Source organism: Pezoporus flaviventris, unplaced genomic scaffold, assembly GCF_033815535.1.
Source record: "Pezoporus flaviventris isolate CSIRO_AGI_PZ_B2104156 unplaced genomic scaffold, CSIRO_AGI_Pfla_v1 ptg000002l, whole genome shotgun sequence".
NCBI lineage: Eukaryota > Metazoa > Chordata > Aves > Psittaciformes > Psittacidae > Pezoporus > Pezoporus flaviventris.
In genome coordinates this window covers 56,294,369-56,312,084 of record NW_026892550.1, presented here as the reverse complement: position 1 = coordinate 56,312,084, position 17,716 = coordinate 56,294,369, and the positions used below count along the sequence as shown (strand labels likewise).

At 51.9% G+C, this 17,716-nt stretch overlaps 2 protein-coding genes and 1 long non-coding RNA gene across 3 annotated transcripts; all 3 read left to right on the top strand.

Annotated features, from left to right (window-relative positions):
- Window positions 1-9,423: 9,423 nt before the first annotated feature.
- LOC133274589 (uncharacterized) lies at window positions 9,424-12,823 on the top strand. The gene is made up of 7 exons (XM_061464013.1): window positions 9,424-9,606; window positions 9,923-10,003; window positions 10,742-10,846; window positions 11,245-11,422; window positions 11,781-11,887; window positions 12,308-12,457; window positions 12,662-12,823. The coding sequence occupies exons 1-7, from the start codon at window positions 9,496-9,498 to the stop codon at window positions 12,821-12,823; spliced, it is 894 nt and encodes a 297-aa protein (XP_061319997.1). The 5' UTR covers window positions 9,424-9,495.
- A 1,366-nt stretch (window positions 12,824-14,189) lies between these two features.
- LOC133274583 (uncharacterized) lies at window positions 14,190-15,370 on the top strand. Its single transcript, XM_061463999.1, has 3 exons — window positions 14,190-14,348; window positions 14,624-14,779; window positions 15,053-15,370. Exons 1-3 carry the CDS (start codon window positions 14,196-14,198, stop codon window positions 15,368-15,370), a joined length of 627 nt encoding a protein of 208 aa, XP_061319983.1. The 5' UTR covers window positions 14,190-14,195.
- Window positions 15,371-15,404: 34 nt separating this feature from the next.
- LOC133275545 (uncharacterized) lies at window positions 15,405-16,973 on the top strand. The gene is made up of 3 exons (XR_009745589.1): window positions 15,405-15,537; window positions 15,872-15,931; window positions 16,201-16,973. It is a non-coding gene; the product is annotated as an uncharacterized LOC133275545 (long non-coding RNA).
- Window positions 16,974-17,716: the final 743 nt, after the last annotated feature.

Genomic DNA, 17,716 nt, shown 5'->3' with positions numbered 1-17,716 from the left:
TTTTCAAAGGAAACATTACACATCATTTAGAAAGCCAAAGGCACTTCAAGATCAGTCTTTTATTCCCTATAGAGAAAAATGAAACCAATATTATATTTTACACATAATACTGATTTTTTTTCAGGAAAAAAAAAAAAAAGACAAAAAGAACTAGGCATACAAGGAGGACATCCAAGGATGGTAATAAAGCCATCCAAGGATGGTAATAAAGCCTTCCAAGGACGGTTTCAGGTGAATGTAGTAGCTAGAAAAAGCAAAGCAACACAGGCTATACTAATGAGCTGTAGACTGTCACACAGGAACAGTTATGCCCTTGAAAGGTGAGCACAGAACTCCAAAGGCAACCCTGGAGTTCATTATGCCTTTTCTGTCAAATTACAGAGCCTTTTACTGTCGTAAATCTCCAACACATCAGTTCTTTGGGCAATAATCAAGTTACCTCTTATCTTTCTCCTGGATAGCCAAGCAACCCAATTTATTTAGTTGTTATACAGTGCATGTTCTCCAAATGCCAACTTAGTTTTGCAATTGTTTGGAGAAAAACAGTACATCTTTTTGATAAGTGACAGACTGTGCCCAAGTATCAGTACTTTACTGTACATATTTAGTTTTGGGTTGTGTTTTTTTTCACCTAGTCTGCGCAAACCGGGGTAGCATGCCAGATAATATTCAGAGATTCAGAAAGAATGTGGAACTTACCTAGAAACAGGAATTTATCTTGCCCTTTCAATTCTTCTGAAAGAATGGCCACAAAAGCAGACAGATATCAATCCACCTGAAGAATACGCTCAGTGTCAAATTTGTTTGAAGTGTTAGAAAAACTCTAACAAATTTCGGAGAGAAACCAAAGGTACCTACATATTAAATGCTGCAAAGTGCTTGCTGTAATGTTGGCAACTGAAGAACGTAAGCAGCAACTGTCACTAAAAGACAAGGATTCCTCCTTTTACTGCTCCCCAACTGCCAGGCCTGCAGGTTCTGAAGCAGTACAGTGTTTGACACCCCAGCTTTCAACAGCATACCCTCCTACTCTTTCTCATTGCTGCTTGCTAAAAGCTCACTTCTGGAGACAGCTTAAGGCACAGACTACAAGTTTCAAAAGTATTTGGATAGGAATCATTAGACCATCAAGATTTCTTTGAAAACATGGTTAATGTTCTTAAGTGGGAGACTCTTTATTCAGTTGTCCACAAACTCTCTCTGCCTCCCAATTCCTCAAATAACTACTAAAGTAGTTCTTCCTTTAAGCAAAGTTCTCAGCTGAGGCTGACTCATGTAATCGACATCTAACTAAAAGCAGGGTTTCCCATAGCCCAAGTATATTTTCACTTGACAAAACAGTTGCCAATCACACTAAAGACTAGATTCCAAGAGTGCCATATAGCCTCTGAAAGGGCCTGACTTGTAAAGCTTAGCAGACAGTTAAGCACTGGGAGAGAGGTTTGGCAATTCTTCTGCGTTTTCAGGAAACCTGCTCCAGCAACCAGATCAACCTCCTGTACTATAACAGCACAGAAGTAGCTACTGCTACTGGGACTGCCCTTTTACAATAGGGAAACCATAGACAGCCCCCTTAACATTTGCCAGCCCTCCTCCTCCTTCTCTTAGATTCTCTGCATCAGTTGCTAGGTCCCTATAGAAGAAGGGACTAATCTCACAAACATCACCAAGCATGAGCTAAGAGCTTCCACCAATACCCTCCCTAATCCAAAGGTCCAATGGTGATTGCCTGCCTAACATTTAAGATTCTTTCTAAGCTTTCAGAAAGGCAAACGACATTAAGTAAACCACCTCTGTAAATGACTGACCTTCACCATGAAAGTGAGTAAAAGAAGGCCAAGAGATGCAGAGTAATTTTTAATGAACCTGAATGACTTCTCACAGAGTACCTTGGTTTTTCCTCTCATGTTATACCCAACCTTCACCATTCACATGTTACTCTGTCTTAGTATAGCCTGTCTTTCTAGTGACACTGAAGCTGTACTTTAGGTCTCAGTTCGATCAATAATACCAGTGCCAATGTGGTTAAATTATTCAAACAGCTGCCTTGTTGTGGATGATTGTTTCTCTTGACATACAACCAAGCAGAATCTCAGCATTTCTAGAAAGAAACAAAGGCTATCTTAAATGTTGTCATTGGCTGTGGAAAGCAACAAACCCCCATGTCTCCCTCCTCCTTCCAGAGCAGCTAAGTAATAAATTAGAACTTCTGTTTCTGCAGGTATTTAAACATTGGGGTTTTGGATTACCAGCTAGCACTGATGTAAAAATCAATCACCTGGGTGTCCATTGAGATAAGATCCCTTGACCTCTAATCCTGATTTTTCACTACTTCTTAGGAAGAATAGGCACAGAGGTTTTCAGCTGGCAGGAAAGCTGCTTCTTTCCAATTAAAAGTTATAGACAGCAGTAGGTACAGAAAGAAAGAGCTTACAATTAATAAGGCAGATTGGTAACATAGATGATCAGAAAGACCATTCAGTTCATTTTCCTTCTCTGCCACCAAGTTTCTCTACAACTTACAGGCAAGTAACTGCAGTTTGTGTAATGATACTCTTGAAGCACCCTCAATGCCTCCTGTCAAGCCAAACCAGAACTGCTTAAGCCATGACTTATGTTAAAGTTCTGACCAGCCACTTCATTACATGTCACCATAACTGGCAAAGGTTTCTCCTAGCTATAGGATGAAATCTCATCCGATACTTAAGTTTAACACACACTTACCATATGGGACACATAAAAACCAGTAAAAGTAAAGGCGGCTGCTACCCATTTCCCAGCAGACAGGCCATCCATATAGAAAGCTGGCGGCCCATGTTTCAAATCCTTTTTCTGTCATGTGGGATTTGAATTCAGAAATTTTAAAGCCCCAGTGAATGACATTGCTGCTATCACTTTCAAAACTGTGGAGGAGGCCTCTGATGAATATTCCATACTGTACAGAATATTTAATCATTCGTCAGCTCCTTAAATCTAGTACACAAAATGCTGACTGGGGAAAGCTGTATCCCAATCCATACTGAAGACACTAATTTTAGAAAAAAAAAACCCAAACTTCGAAACAGACTGACTGAGGACAGCCCACTCCACAATGTTACATAACCATGCGTTAAGAGGTCCAGCCTGTGAGAAAATGAGCATGAGCTGAAAGCCTACAAACAAGTTTGAAATTTGAGTGTCATGAAATCTGGGAAAAAAAAAAAACCCTCTGATAACTGGACATCTTCACATATACCTCTGTGTCCAATCTCACAGTTTAGCATAAACTACTGCTAACTACAGCCCAGCCCTGCAGTATTTTTCATTACATCAGGCAACAAGTACTCTGGTTTCATTATCTATGCCTCACTGTGCCTGCTGGTGACTCTGACATAGCACCTGATTTGACTTCTTTCAACAGTATTCATGCTGTTTTGCAAAACTTATGTTAGCTGACATATGACAGGTTCAAGAACCAGACTCAGATAAACATGCATCAATGTTTTTTCCCAACAGTTTTCTGAAGAAAACACCTGCTTTTCTGCATAATCCACACACTGGGTGCTACCATACACTTTTGCACCCTGCTCATGATTCATCATGTTTCTTTAGCACCCAAATACACTAGAGGTATTTCATTTATGAACCAAACCTATGGGGGTACCAAAGAAACAAACCACCACCCTTTTTAGAATAACCTAGCAACAAATACCAGTCCAGGGGGCAGAAATGTAGGTTTAGATTCCCCTTCGCTCAGTCAAGGCAAGAATAAGAGATGTTCCCTGTTCTTTCTGTGGTCCTACACAGAACATGAAAGAAGAACTTCAGCCACTAGTCTGGAGCCATTTACACTTACTCATAAGACACGATTCCTCTTCCATACACACTTTTATTGTGGTCTTCTCTTCTGCAGCAAGTTTTATGCAACAAAGCTAGTGGTTAGAGAAGATAAGTATCTTCTCCATCTGGGTTCAGTGTCTGCTTTACTAAATGAGAGCTAAGAAAATAGCTAACCCCAAAGATCTCTCACACCTAAATGTGGGTTAGGCACTATGCTCATCATCTATGCCAAATTCTTTTGCTCTTAAGGACACTGAAGACAAGAAGAATTTAACACTCTTGTCTAGATGGATGGCTACACAGTTTGTATTTCAGCAATAAATGTGACTTTTGGACACCTGGACTAACTGACTAAAAAAGCCAGCACATTTCAGAAAAATTTGAGACAGCTTCTGGGACACAAGACCATTGGAAGAAATTGGGGTTATAGTGATTTTTCATCATTTATGTTTTTTAGACACAGAAGCTTTGTCATTACCTTAGAAACACTCTAAAATCCAGAGAACTGCAGTGCCATTCAAAGAGGGAAATTTCATTTGAAGTCTTCCATTCTTGCTGCTAAGTTCCACAACAGGGAGAGAAACAGAATCATAGAATGGTTAGAGTTGGAAGGGACCTTAAACCTTCTCAGAGAAGATGGTGCCTTTCCTGGTCTAATCCTTTATGTATTTGAAGCATTCTAAAATTTAGCAAGAACATTCTAATAATAATAAAAAAAAAGGTTATGAAAAAAATAATGAGAAGTTCTGTTGAATTGCAAACTTTTATGAAAGCTGTTTTCATGCTCTTTAAGAACTGGGACATAACACAGTAAGGCAGCTTACAAGATTTGACTGTTGCTGCATGCTGCCAGGGGACCAAAGATAAAATATATATCAGAGTAAAAAAAAATAAAAACCACATATTTCTAGAGTCCCCTGATTATCCTCGTGGCCCTCCTCTGGACTTGTTCCAATAGTTCTATGTCCTTGTCCTTGAGGACACCAGAACTCTACACGGTACTCCAACTGAGGTCTCACGAAAGCAGAGTAGAGGGGCAGGATCACCTCTTTCGACCTGCTGGTCACGCTCCTTTTGATGCAGTCCAGGATATGGTTGGCTTTCTGGGCTGCAAGTGCACACTGAAGCTGGCTCATGTTCAGTTTCTCAATGACCAACACCCCCAAGTCCTTCTCCGCAGGGCTGCTCTGAATCTCTTCTCTGCCCAACCTGCAGCTCTGCCTGGGATTGCTCCAACCCAGGTGTAGGACCTTGCACTTGGCATGGTTAAACTTCATAAGGTTGGCATCGGCCCATCTCACAAGCGTGTCAAGGTCCCTCTGGATGGCATCCCTTCCCTCCAACCTATCAACTGAACCACACAGCTTGGTGTCATTGGCAAACTTGCTGAAGGTGCACTCAATCCCACTGTCCATGTCACCGATAAATATGTTGAACAAGACCGGTCCCAACACTGATCCCTGAGGGACACCACTCGTTACTGGTCTCCAGCCAGACATTGAGCCATTGACCACAACTCTTTGTGTGCAGCCATCCAGCCAGTTCTTTATCCACCGAGTGGTCCATCCATCAAATTGATGTCCCTCCAATTTAGAGACAAGGATATCATGTGGGACAGTGTCAAATGCTTTGCACAAGTCCAGGTAGATGACATCAACTGCTCTACCCCTGTCCATCAGTTCCATAGCCCAATCATAGAAAGCCACCAAATTGGTCAGGCAGGATTTCCCCTTAGTGAAGCCATACTGGCTGTCACCAAGCACCTTGTTGTTTTTCATGTGCCTTAACAAGCCTTCCAGGAGAATCTGCTCCAAGATTTTGCCAGGCACAGAGGTGAGACTGACTGGTCTGTAATTCCCTGGATCATCCATTTTCCCCTTCTTGAAAACGGGGTTATATTTCCTTTTTTCCCATCATCAGGAACTTCACCCGACTCCTATGATTTTTCAAATATGATGGCCAGTGGCTTAGCAACTTCATTCATCATCCTCTTCAGGACCCCCGGATGGATTTCATCAGGTCCCATGGACTTGTGCTTGTTCAGGTTCTTAAGATGGTCTCAAACCAGATTCTTTCCTACAGTGGGCCAAAGGTCTTCATTCTCACAGTCCCTGTGTCTGCCTTCCAACACTTGAGTGGTGTTGTCAGAGCATTTGCCAGTGAGGACTGAGGCAAAGAAGTCATTAAGAACCTCAGCCTTCTCCAAATCCAGGGCAGCCAGTTCTAATAGCTTCCAGAGAGAGCCCACATGGTCTCTAGTCTGCCTTTTATCTGCAATGTACCTATAGAATCCCTTCCTGTTATCTTTCACATCCCTAGCCAAGCTTAATTCTAACTGTGCCTTAGCTTTCCTAACCTGGTCCCTAGCTTCCCGGACAACATCCCTGTATTCTTCCCAGGCTGCCTGTCCTTGCTTCCACCTTTTATAAGCCTCTTTTTTCCTTCGAAGTTTCATCAGCAGCTCTTTACCCTAAGTACAGGGGACGCTTGAGGCCCCTGCACAGTTTGGGCCTGCAGCAAACAGTCCTGCTTCCTCTCAGCTACCCTGACATCTCGCAGCCTATTAACAGCATCCCGCAGCTCAGCCCCTGCTGCAGGAGGACCTCCATTAGGAAGCACCGAGTGCAGCCCTGCCCATTGAGCACCCTCCCCTCACCAGACCAGTGCAGGCACTCTCTACACCCAGAGTTCTGCACTGCAGCCTCCCCTCTCACCGGCTCTGTCTGGGTGCCTGAGCTGGCCACCGCTGGGGCAGCCAGAGCAGAGCTCCCGGACCGGGCCCTGCTCACACGCCGAGCGCTCACCACCCCGCTCGCCTGCCCGCCCGAGCTGCCTCCACCCGCTCTGTTCGCCGCGCTCACTGGGGCAGGTTTTTACCCATCTGGGCTGGTGCCGCTCCTCCTGGCTCCGCCCCCTGTGAGTCAGCTGCTCTCTCGCGTCAGCTGAGCTGCCGGCTCCTGGTCAGGGCCTGCGGAGGACTTGAGGCTCCCCGGGTGGTTGTTGTTGCTCTGGGTTGAGGCTCCTGGATGCTGAGCTTTCCCCTGCTCAGGTGTTGAAGGCGTCCCCTATCGAGCTACTCACCTCAGCAACTGACCCCACCTCAGCAATTGACCCTCACCTCAGCAGCTGATCCAGTCGTTTAATTGGTTTTCCTTGGATGCTGTTATGATGTCTACATATCTCCTAGACTTTAATATGCAGCTCTGTGAAACAAGGAAGAATAATCTCCAATGGGCTGACAGGTCCTAGCAGCACATACAGGCTTAGTGATTTCCCAAAGATCAAGCAGCTTTGTGGCAGAGCAGCGATGATTATAACTGCGGCTTTCCAGAAGAGACAGGTACAAGCAGAAATCCCGGCTTGTCGCTTTTTGAGGCACTTCCATGTCACTTAGGGTCACTGCTTCAGGAAATCTGAAATCTCAAGATCCCATCAAAACTCGCCTATCAACCAGTGTTAAGCTGTTCCTCCCCAGGGCCCAGCAGATGCCAGAACATACTCTCTGAAACATAACATTATAAAAAAAAAAAAATGGATTTTTCCCAAAGAAACATCTGCCTGATAAAAATTGTCAGGGTACCAGTGATGAGGGAATACCATGTTGGGAGGACAGGCTCATAAAACACTTTCAAAAAAGACTCCTTATGCTTTCAAAAATCACATTGAATTGACACCCACTAGTCCAGAAAAGCTTAGTATCAAGCAACAGTTTTCCTCGAGTCTAAATGGCAGAGCTCATTGCTGCAGAAAACTTGCTGGTTATCATCCAGAGAAACAGAATATTTTCAAAATCTAGTTGAAGCTTTTGGTAGTTATTTTCTTCTTAAAAATGCAGCCTAACCATTGCTTTTTTGTAACTGAAAAACAGAAAAAGCAAGTGGAAAAATTTGCTTTAGAACGTTTGCTCTTTCAGTTTAACACACGTTAAACTGAATCGTGCAGGTGCAGTTCTACTCATGGTCTTTTTGAGGCCTCTTGACTAGTCTGGCTGTGAACATCATGACACATGCCAGTTATCTTGCCATAACAAGACTCCATATGACATGAGCGAAACATGGGGCTCAGGGCACCCCAAAGGGACTCAAGTGACCAGGGGAGAACAGGCCTTATGCCCCCCACAGGAACACTCTGTCCCTCACGGTCTGAGTGGTGGGTTACCATGGTGCCCTCTGTGAGCATCCCTTTGTGATGTGCCCTTTGTGACCCACCATGGTGCCCTTAGTGACGTTCTCTTCCTGACCCACCAGTGGCATCCTCTCTCTGACCCACCGTGGTGCCCCCAGTGACGTGCCTTTGTGACCCCCCCAGGCCACTGTGTAAAAGGCCTGGGTCATACCCCTCATGCCAGTGTCCAGCAGGACGGTGACGGGACAGAGTGGGAGCGCAAGGCTGGTGCAGACCCCTGAGCACAGCCCACGTTGTTCCCCGCTGCCCCAGCAGTCCCACGGTGCTGAGACACTTTTGGAACATTCTTCGTTCCCCACCCTATACCTTTGTCTGACGAGGATGGTGGAGGGACACGCTGCATCCATGCAGTTCATCCAGACTTTTCTGAAGAGCTCAGTGAAGGTAATTGCAGCCATTTCCAGGGTAGCAGTGCCTGCGTTTCCTGACAGGGCCACCGGCTCTGCTGCCAGGGCTGCTGGAGGCTGCTGGGGGCTGCTGGCTTGGCGGGGTTGCTCCACCAGGTTCTTGCACAGCACTGCAGCCCCAGTGCTCCAGTCCTGCTGGCCCCTTCTCACACTGCCCGTTTGTGTCTCTTGTTCCCTGGCTGCCCAGGAGGAGGCTCAGAAGATTCGGTTCCTGCAGACCATTTCCACCCTGAGCAAGGCTGCCAGAGAAGAGGGCTTCTCACAGGAACTGAAGGAGTTCTACCACCGATTTCAGGTGGCAAAGAACATCGAGGTGAGGGGACCCCCGGCTGCTCTGGGGAAGGGGGCAAGTTGCCAGGCGCCGGCACACTGTGAGGACACACAGGGACCATGCAGGGGGAGGGCAGGGACCAGCGTGCGGTACAGACACTGAGCTGCCTGAGGGGATGCGGGTGTCGCTGAGCAGCCCTGCAGCAGGGCTGTGCTGGGGGCCAGTGCTGGGCTGGGGGCAGAGGGTCTCCTCCAGCCCTGCTGCCTGGTGCTGGCAGTGGGTGCTGGCAGCCACCAGGTCCCATCCCGGTTGTGTTCTGCAGGCGCTGGTGGAAGAGGAGCCCATGGATCACCTGCACACAGCCGTGCGGCAGCAAGCCATGCTTGCCCTTGCCCGCATGAGGTATGTGCACAGCCCCTGGTTTAGGCTGACACCTCTGCACAGTCCATGGCCCTGGGCCTGCCCATGGGCATCTCCCATCCAGGCAGAGTCCAGTGGTGCCCTCAGAGGGCCTGCTCTTTGCCCTGCTCGTGGCTTGTAGAGAGATGGAGGGGAAAGCAGAGGGATCCCTGCAGGTCCCCTCCTTCTGAAAGTGGGAGGCAGGAGGCTTTCCTGCCAGGACTGTCCTTCAGCCTGGTCCATGTCAAGGAGGGAGGAGATGCCTCCTGGCAATGCTGCCTGCACATCAGGGCTCCATCCCTCTTGGGGGCCTCTGCTCCAGAGGTCTGTGTTCATCTGCCCAAGGCATGGAGGCAGCGCTCCCAGCGCCCGCATCTCACAGGTCCCTCTCTCTCTCTTTTCAGCAAAGTGGAGATGGCACTGCGGGGCAAGAGGAAAAGCCTTTTGGAGGCCTGTTTCAGGAGTGTCTTCTTGCTTCCTCCTAAAACAGACATGCAGGGCCTAGACAATTTCCTCTACTTTAAGGTAAGTGCTGTTGTGCTGTCAGGAGCACTCAGAGCTGCTCCCTGGCTGCCATGTGCTGAGACAGCCAGACATTCAAGGCACGGCAGGGTGTCAGCTTTGCTTTCCCACCCTCATCCCTTCATCTCCTTCCCCTGGGCCTTGCCATGTCCAGTGCCTCTGGACTGGCTCCTCTGCCCACCGCAGCTTGTCTGCCCCAAGGCCTCCCCTGGCCAACCAGAGGTGGCAGGGGTGTCCTCCCCTGGCATGGGGAGTTAGACCTGTCCCCAGGAGGAGAGGGACTGCAGAAAGACTGACACAACCTTTCTCCTCCTTGCAGACCCTGGATGCCATGGACATCCTGCTGAAGAGCTTGGTGCTCAGCTCCCCTGGCTACGGGGACCTGAGGATTATCTTGCAGGTGCGGCACTGGCAGAGAGTGAAGTTCGCAGGGGCTGTTCCTCACCCTGGAGACACAGGAGTGTCCACTCTGGAGTGGATCGTGTCCTCCCCAGCACCATGCACACAGCACACCGCAGGGAGGGTGCTCAGCTCCTTTGGGGGACCCAGACATGGCCCATCATGCTCTTCCAGGAGCAGTGTGTCCCCTGGCTGCAGTCAGCGTCATTTCCCCACTGCAGCCTCCTTCTGTGCCATGGCAAACCCCGGCCCATGGCACTTTTGGGCCAGCTCCATCGCCAGAGCTTTACTTGCACCAAAGGAGTGGGAAGCATTGACCCCTCTCCTCAGGCACCGCAGCAGTGGCTGCGGGTGCTGCTGCCTCTCAGTCCCTCCTGCTTCTCTGCCCAGGTCTGACTGGGGCAGAGACCCACTGGAACCTGCCTCTCCTGCACAGGGAGCCCAGCCCGGACGCTCTGCACTCCTGGCTTCCCGGAGAGCCATATTCCCATTCCCCCATTGCAGCCCCACCACCCCTTGGCTGGGTGCTGCCCAAAAGCCCAGCCTTCATGGAGAGGGAACACAGGCCTGTGCTTTTGGGGAGGGGGCAGAAAGAAGCAGACTCTACCCTGGGGTGGCATCTGCCTCCCTTCAGGGCCACAAAGACTGCATGGGTCCAGTCAGGACTTGAGCAGTGCTGCTGCTGCTGCTGGCAAAGGCACCAGTTCCCAGGGCACAGCAGCACTTTCTCTCCTTACAGATGCTGCTGCCTTTCACCGACACTAAGAATGCAGCTGCGTGTGAAAGGGCCATGGTGAGGATTGGGAAGCTGGCCAATTGGATGGACAGCTCTTCCTCAGTGCAGGTAAGGAGGCAGGCACCCTCCAGCCAGGCTGTCTCCCATTCCCTGCCCACCGTGGGCAGCAGCCTGCAGCTCGAGATGCCTGAGGCATTCAGCACGGCTCTGCCCTGGGCGAGGGTCTCGGCTCCTTTTTTTTTCCCACGGTCTTTCCTTGCCAGCGCCCTTTCTGCCACGAGCCATCTCAGTTCCCAGTTCTGTGCAGGACAGCACTGCCCAAGCAGCATGGTGGGAGGCCAGGCCTGGCAGCTCTCCCTGCCCTGCTGCCCAGCTTGCTGCATTTGGAGGGCCCTGCAGAGCTCTGGCATGCCAGGATCCTTCCCTGGGGCAGACTCTTGGGTTCATTGCTTTTGTCGCAGCTGCTGCCTCTCAGCCCTTCTACCTGTTCTGCCTCCCTTGCTCAGGTCTGGAACTTGCTTGCAGCCGACAACAGCTCTTCCCACGACGACACTATCCATGACCGCCTCCTGGGACAGCTGCTGGGACATCTCATTGTTTGCTGGACTAGCAAGATCTGGGAGATCCAGCGTGCGGCTTTGGATACTCTTCATTACCTCTGCAGATTCATCCAGCAGCATAAATGTAAGAGAAGCTGTGTCAGGCTGCATCCCTCCACACACAGATATATCCTCGTAGTCCTGCTTGTTTCCCCAAGCATTGCAGTGGATTCTTTTTGTGCTTGCTGGAGGCTGTCCAGGAAAGCCTGCCCTCTTCCCTCACCTCCTTTGCCCCTCACAGCTGCTTTCCCACAGCATCCCAGCTATCGTTTTGCTGCAGAAGCTGAATGCTTACCACAAGTGCAGCACTGTGCTGCTCTCATTCCCACTCTTCTCAGGACCTCTCAGAACCCAGCTGTTCCATGGTCCCCATAGCCAAAGCCATCCTTGATGCTAAGCAATGCTGTGTCCTAATGACTATTCTGTGATCCCCTCTTGTTTAGGCATGACATCACCAGAGGATAATCTAAAGCATCCCCAGTGTGGAGGCAAAAGGAAATCTGGGAAACCCTCCTGGCTTCCCCTGTGCAGCACCAGGAGCATTGTAAAGGTAATGAGCTTCTCCCTTGCTGGGCCTTGTCCCAGGGCATCATCAGGAGACTGGTGTGAGCAAAGGGGTCCAGAACCAGCAGGCTTGGCATGTTCTCACTGTCCCTGGTGAGAGGGTTGCTGCTGCTCTGGAGCAGGGACTCCAGAGGGCTGCACTCCGGTGTCCCAGCAGCAGCTCCAGCTCTCCTGGCCACCAGGAAGCCCTGCTTCTCTGTAGGGCCAGCACACCGTGCCCACAGCCCCAGCCCTCCTCCCTCACCCTGGGCCCCTCTCTTCTCATCCTCCCCCCCACAGCAACTGCAGCCCCTGCTGCCAGCTTTCCTGTGGGTACTCTCGCCAGAGCTGCTCTCGCTGCTCAGCTGAGCAGCACTATCAGGGCACTCGGTGTGAGACGCCTTCCCTGCCTTCCTTCCTCCCGCAGGCATTTGGGGAAGACCTCCACCCCCCTGATAAGACGGTCATCCTTGTCAAGGCCATCGAGGCCATGAGAGACTCATGCACATGCGACAAGGAGGAACTGATCAGCATTGTCGATGTGGCCATGACAGAACCTGCCTCCTGGCTGACGGAGGTAAGCAGCCTGTGGCTGCCCTGCCTTGAGCCCTTTCAGGCACTGTTCCTCCCTACATTGGGCCTTCCCTCACCCAGGTGCCTCAGGCACCTTGAAACCATTTCATGCAAGCAGAGTAGGATGGGAAGGGCAGCCATTTCAGTGGCAGTTGAGGAAATGGCTGCAGCCTGGTGGCAGCACCACCCTCACTCATGTGCCCTCCAGGTGCCAATCATCGTTAGCTGCATTTATAACAACCTGGAGCACATCAACACACCGTCAGCCTGGCACACCCTGGACATGCTGCTTCTAATGATGGTAGAGCTGCAGCCAGCGGATGTGATCCTGAGACTTGTGCGCCTCTCTCCAACATGTGACAGGTACTGACCGCCACAGCCCTTGTGGGTTTGTTCCATGTGGGGAGAGGGGCCTGGAGGCCCACAGAAAACTACAGGGCACCCCTGAGAAGCAGGGCCCTGCACCCCACCACTCTCTCCAGCCCTGCTGGGTCGGCTAGGCCTGCAGTAGCCAAAAATGGCCAAGCCAGATCTGAATCCCTGCACGAGGTTCCTCCCTACCCCATTGGGAACACTGTCTCAGCCTCCTCTTGCCTGCCCAGGCTGGGACCTGGGCACTCCAAACAAGGGGTTGGGAAGGGCCAGGACTGCAGGACAGCCTGGCTGCTGCAGGACTGGCCCAGGCACTGTGTGGTCCTGAGGTGGCCCTGCCAACAGAGTGCTCTGCGTCTGCAGTGTTGCTATGTCCATGTGGGAAATGCTGCTGTCCCGGCACCACATCTTTGAGAACGTCCTGAGGAAGCTGAGCATCAGGTTCCACTACCTGAGTATGCGATGGAGATTCAGCTCCCACAAAGTGGAGGCCTGCATCCAGCTCTTGGCTGTGAGTAACCAGACCAGTCCTTGCTCGTGCTCAGGGCTCTGCCTGCCTCTCCAGGAAAACAGGCACAGCCCTCTCCCCTGCTATCTGCCCCAAACGGTCACAGAGGAGGACACAGCCCCTTAGGGCTAGCCCAGCACCAGGTTCCCGTAGGCCAGCCATGCAGGGCCACGCTGTCTGGGTGCAGGTGCACAAAGTGCACCCTGTCTGCCCAGGTAGTGCTCTGCTTGCACAGGCAGAGCCAGCACAGACAAGTGTGTGGTGTGTCCCACAAACGCTGAGTGTCCCCCAGGACAGGCTCTCCATCCCCAGTGCCCTTGCCCTGAGCTGCCAGTGGGACCCAGGGGCTGTACTGTGCGGAGAGCCCTGCAGGCTCGGCTGGTCTCTCACTGCCATCTTTGTTTCAGCTGCTGGACTCCAGCCATGTGACACCAAAAATGTTTGCTGGGGTGTACAAAATCCGGAAGTCACTGATGTCTCCAAGGCTGTTCTTGCTGGTGCTCCAAGGCCTGGTCACACTGTCACAGTCACCTGACACGGTGAGCAGGGCATAATCAAGTGAAGCAGTGCTGGCTGACTGGGGCTGGGCAGTGGGGAATGCAGTGGCTTGACCCGGGCTGGGAGTCGGGAGCTGGGGTGGTGGCTCCAAATGCCCTCAAAGTCCACTCATGTGCCCCGATCCCCTCAGTGCACCCATGGGCAAGGCCTGCCAGGAGGCTGCTGCAGGAATTCCTGTGCCATGGCCCATGCAGCCCAATGGGAGGCTGGTGCTTAATGGCCAGAGCTTTTTGGCCTGGGTGGTCTTTTACTACTTCAAAAGGAAGAAATTCTGTGCTTCTTACAGGCAAAGAAAATACTGGTCATGCTGCCAGATTTGATGAAGACCCTGCAGAGTACCCACAGCGACAAGATGAGGGCCCTGCTCATATTCAGAAATGTAATGGGTCATTTGAAGAAGAAGGTCAGCTCCATCGCTCTGGAGCTGGCCGAGAAGCTCCTTCAACTCTTTGATGATGTAAGGCTGCTGTGGAAACCTGAGTCCCATTGATGGGCCCTTTGCAAGAGCAACTGCCCGGCATCACAGCCTGGCGGCAGCGCTTGCCCAGGCCTATGCCCCTCCTCATGCACCTGCGCTCTCGTGGGGATGGCCTCTGGTCTCTGCAGCCCAGCCCAGCTTCTTCCTGACAGGCTGATGGCTCTGGAAAACCTGAGGCGCTCCCCTCAGCCACGCTGATGCCCTGGCTCAGGGAGCAGCTGTTACTGAAGTCCTCCTGTCCTCCTCCCTACCAGGAGTGCAGCCAGGTGCAAGAGCTCTCCATCTGCCTCTTCAAAGACATAATACAGATGGCGGATTGGAAGGACAAGCGGCAGATGCAGAAGAAGGTGCGGAGGAGCCTGGTCCCACTCGTGTTGCACATGAGTGACGAGATTGAGAGCGTGGCCAAGGTACAGATTCCAAACCTAAGCAGTGGTTCAGGGCAGGGCATGCTGAGCCCGCAGGGGTTGCCTGGACATCACGGAGGTCAGGAGCAGCTGACATGGACATTTCCCACACCTGCCCTACATGGTCCAGCAGGGCTTAGCAGCAGTCTGTGACCACCAAGGCCTGAAGAGCGGACTCTGCAGGGGCTTCCCAGCTGTCCCTGCAAGTGCTGGGGGCCAGGCCTTTGGGTCCCAAGCCCTGTCCACAATCTCCCCAATCCTTGTCCCCCTCTGCAGGCCTCTCAGGAAGCCTTCTGTGCAGCTGTGAAGGTGCTCAAATGGAAATGGCTCAGTCACCACACACAGACACTGGAGAGATGGAAAACTGTGGAGCGCTTGGTAAGGACAAGTCCCAGGCTGGACACGGGGTGGTCCTCTCACCTCCCCACCCTCAGGATGTTGCAGGAGGCCCATCTGGGCCCTGGCAGTGGCACAGGGAGCTCTCAGGAGCTCCAGACCCTGCTCTGCCTTCAGCTGTCTCTGAACCTCAGCCCCACGGGGCTTCTGGCTGGGAGACGCACATGGCCTGAGGAACAAGGTGTGGGGTGCTGGTAGGAGGACCCGACCCAGGCGACTGGGGAAGGTCTGTGTCAGCCCTGGGCCTTTGTGCTCTTTCCAGCTGAAGCAGGAGCAGAGCAGAGCTGAAGAATATGTGTGTCAGAGCCTGCTTTACCTGCAGCACACTCAGGTCAGCGTGCGCCTGGCAGCCGTGAGGTTCATCGGTAAGCTGCAGCCCCTGGAGTCCCTCTTTTGGCAGCCTGGCCCCAGTCACATCTGCTGCACTGGCAGCGAGGAGCAGCCTTGCGGCTGCCAGAGCATTGACTGCACCATGCAAGGACTGTGCAGCCAGGGGCTCTGTGCTTCCCCCTCCAACCCCTGCCCTCGCAGTGGGGCTCAGTGGCACCTTGCTCAGTGCCACCTCCCCTCGCATCCTGTCCTTCCCTGGGGTCACCCTGCTGAGGGGAGGAAGGGGTGCAGAGAAACCAGTGCAGAGGTGGGCCCATGCTGCTGAGAGTGTGCTGGGCAGCAGCAGGTCTGACAGAGCTCTCTGCACAGGGCTGGCCGCGCGGTGCCTGAAGGACAACAGTGAGACCACGCTGCAGGATGTCTGCAAAGGTAAGCAGAGACAGTACTGTGTGTGCTGGGGCTGGTTGGGCAGGGGACAGAGCCTGGGCAGCGTGCTGCCATGCCCTGTCCTGCTTCAGGGAACATCTCGGGGGCATTTGTTGCATTCCTGAGAAGCAGCTTCGAGGTGATCTGTTTGCCCCACCTGCACCTCCTGACCAGGGAAAGGGATGGCTTGGGCTGGCATGGTCTGGAAGGGATGCCTGCTGATCTCTGCAGATTGGTGGGTTTCAGCTCTGCTCTCTTTCCTTCTGTTGCAGCCCTCCATCATTTGAGAAGAGATGAGGAATCCCAGGTCTCATGCCTGGCATCTCAGACAATACACATCCTCACCTGTTCCCGAATGCAGGCAAGACAGGGATGGATCCGGCGGACGCTGTGCTGCTGCCTCTGAAAAGCCAGGCAGCAGTTAAGCCCTGCTTAAGAAAATGGGTCTTTTTGATTAAAGTTCTAACCACAATTCCAAGGCCATGGTGTCCTTCACACTCAGCGCGGAAAGGCCAGTCAGGAGCTGCTGGACAGCGGTTGCGCCCCAACCGCCCTCATCTGCCCAGCCATGGTCACTGGGAGCACCACTGCCAGAGTGCACAAAAGTCAGGGCCACACCTCCACAGTTTCTCTGAGCATCCTGTTCCATTGCCTCACAACCCCCTCCACTGCAGGCACCCCCTTCAGCCACTCCATCTGAGTGAAGGCATTGGCCACCACCAACATAGATGGTGTAGGTCACCCCTGCTGGAGCTGCAGCCTTTGCTCTCCGATAAGTGCCCACCTTTCTTCCTTAAGGGTTACATGGCATGTGTGCCCTGACCTGTGTAGGCAGCCTTGGAATGTCTCTCCTTCCAAGAGGTGCCTGCCCTCCCTGCACACCCTTCTATGCCCTGTTCTCTGTGTTCCCAGCACTGCCTTTTGCAGGATCTTAGAGTGGCCCCACCCAGTTCCCAGCAGGTCTTGGAGCTCGTGTGGGTTTCCCTGGCTCAAGAAAACTCCACTGTATGGCACTGTCTGCCGTGAGCCCCTGATCCACTGAGGAACGTGCCTTCCCTGAAGATGTTCGCTTAGGCAGATCTTGTTCAAGGGTCTCTCAGATGCTTAGGCACCCTTTCAGTTCTTCTCTGTGCTTTCAGTGCTTCTGTGTGCTTCTATCTCTCACATTTACATCAAAGTACATGCTCTTATGGGCACCGGCTTTCCCTTTGCTACAGAAAATCCTTTTTTTGGGTGGGGCGGGTTAGAGACACAGTGTTGGCTACTGTCGTGGTTTAAACCCAGTCAGGTAATTCGTTCGCTCACTTCCCCCCCTTTCTTGCCCTCCCCCTGCTCCCGGAGGGACAGAGAGGAGAATCGAAAAGAATGCAACTCCCATGGGTTGAGATAAGAACAGTTTAGTAACTAAGGTATAACACAAATCACTACTGCTACCACCAATGATAATAATGATAAAGGAAATAACAAGGGAAGAGAATACAACACCTCAGCACCAACCGACCGATCACTCGCCCCCCAAGCCCGACCAAGCTCCGACCGATACCTCCTCCAACCCCGCAGTCTCCCAGCCCTTCCGGCTAACTCCCAGTTACATCCTGGGCATGACGTGCTGTGGTATGGAATACCTCTTTGGTCAGTTTGGGTCAGGTGTCCTGTCTCTGCTTCCTCCCGGCTTCCCCTCCTCCCTGGCAGAGCATGAGGCTCACAAAGTCCTTGGCCAAACCAAAACATCTCTATCAGCTCTGTTCCCGAGCCGAAAGTCAAAACACTGCACTGCACCAGCTACCA

Coding starts and splice junctions, on each gene's coding strand:
- LOC133274583 (XM_061463999.1), top strand. CDS start 14,196: ATGCTGCCAGATTTGATGAAGACCCTGCAGAGTACCCACAGCGACAAG. Junction 14,349..14,623: donor TCCTTCAACTCTTTGATGAT/GTAAGGCTGCTG, acceptor CCTCCCTACCAG/GAGTGCAGCCAGGTGCAAGA. Junction 14,780..15,052: donor AGATTGAGAGCGTGGCCAAG/GTACAGATTCCA, acceptor CCCCCTCTGCAG/GCCTCTCAGGAAGCCTTCTG.
- LOC133274589 (XM_061464013.1), top strand. CDS start 9,496: ATGGCACTGCGGGGCAAGAGGAAAAGCCTTTTGGAGGCCTGTTTCAGG. Junction 10,004..10,741: donor ACCTGAGGATTATCTTGCAG/GTGCGGCACTGG, acceptor CTCTCCTTACAG/ATGCTGCTGCCTTTCACCGA. Junction 12,458..12,661: donor CTGCCTCCTGGCTGACGGAG/GTAAGCAGCCTG, acceptor TGTGCCCTCCAG/GTGCCAATCATCGTTAGCTG.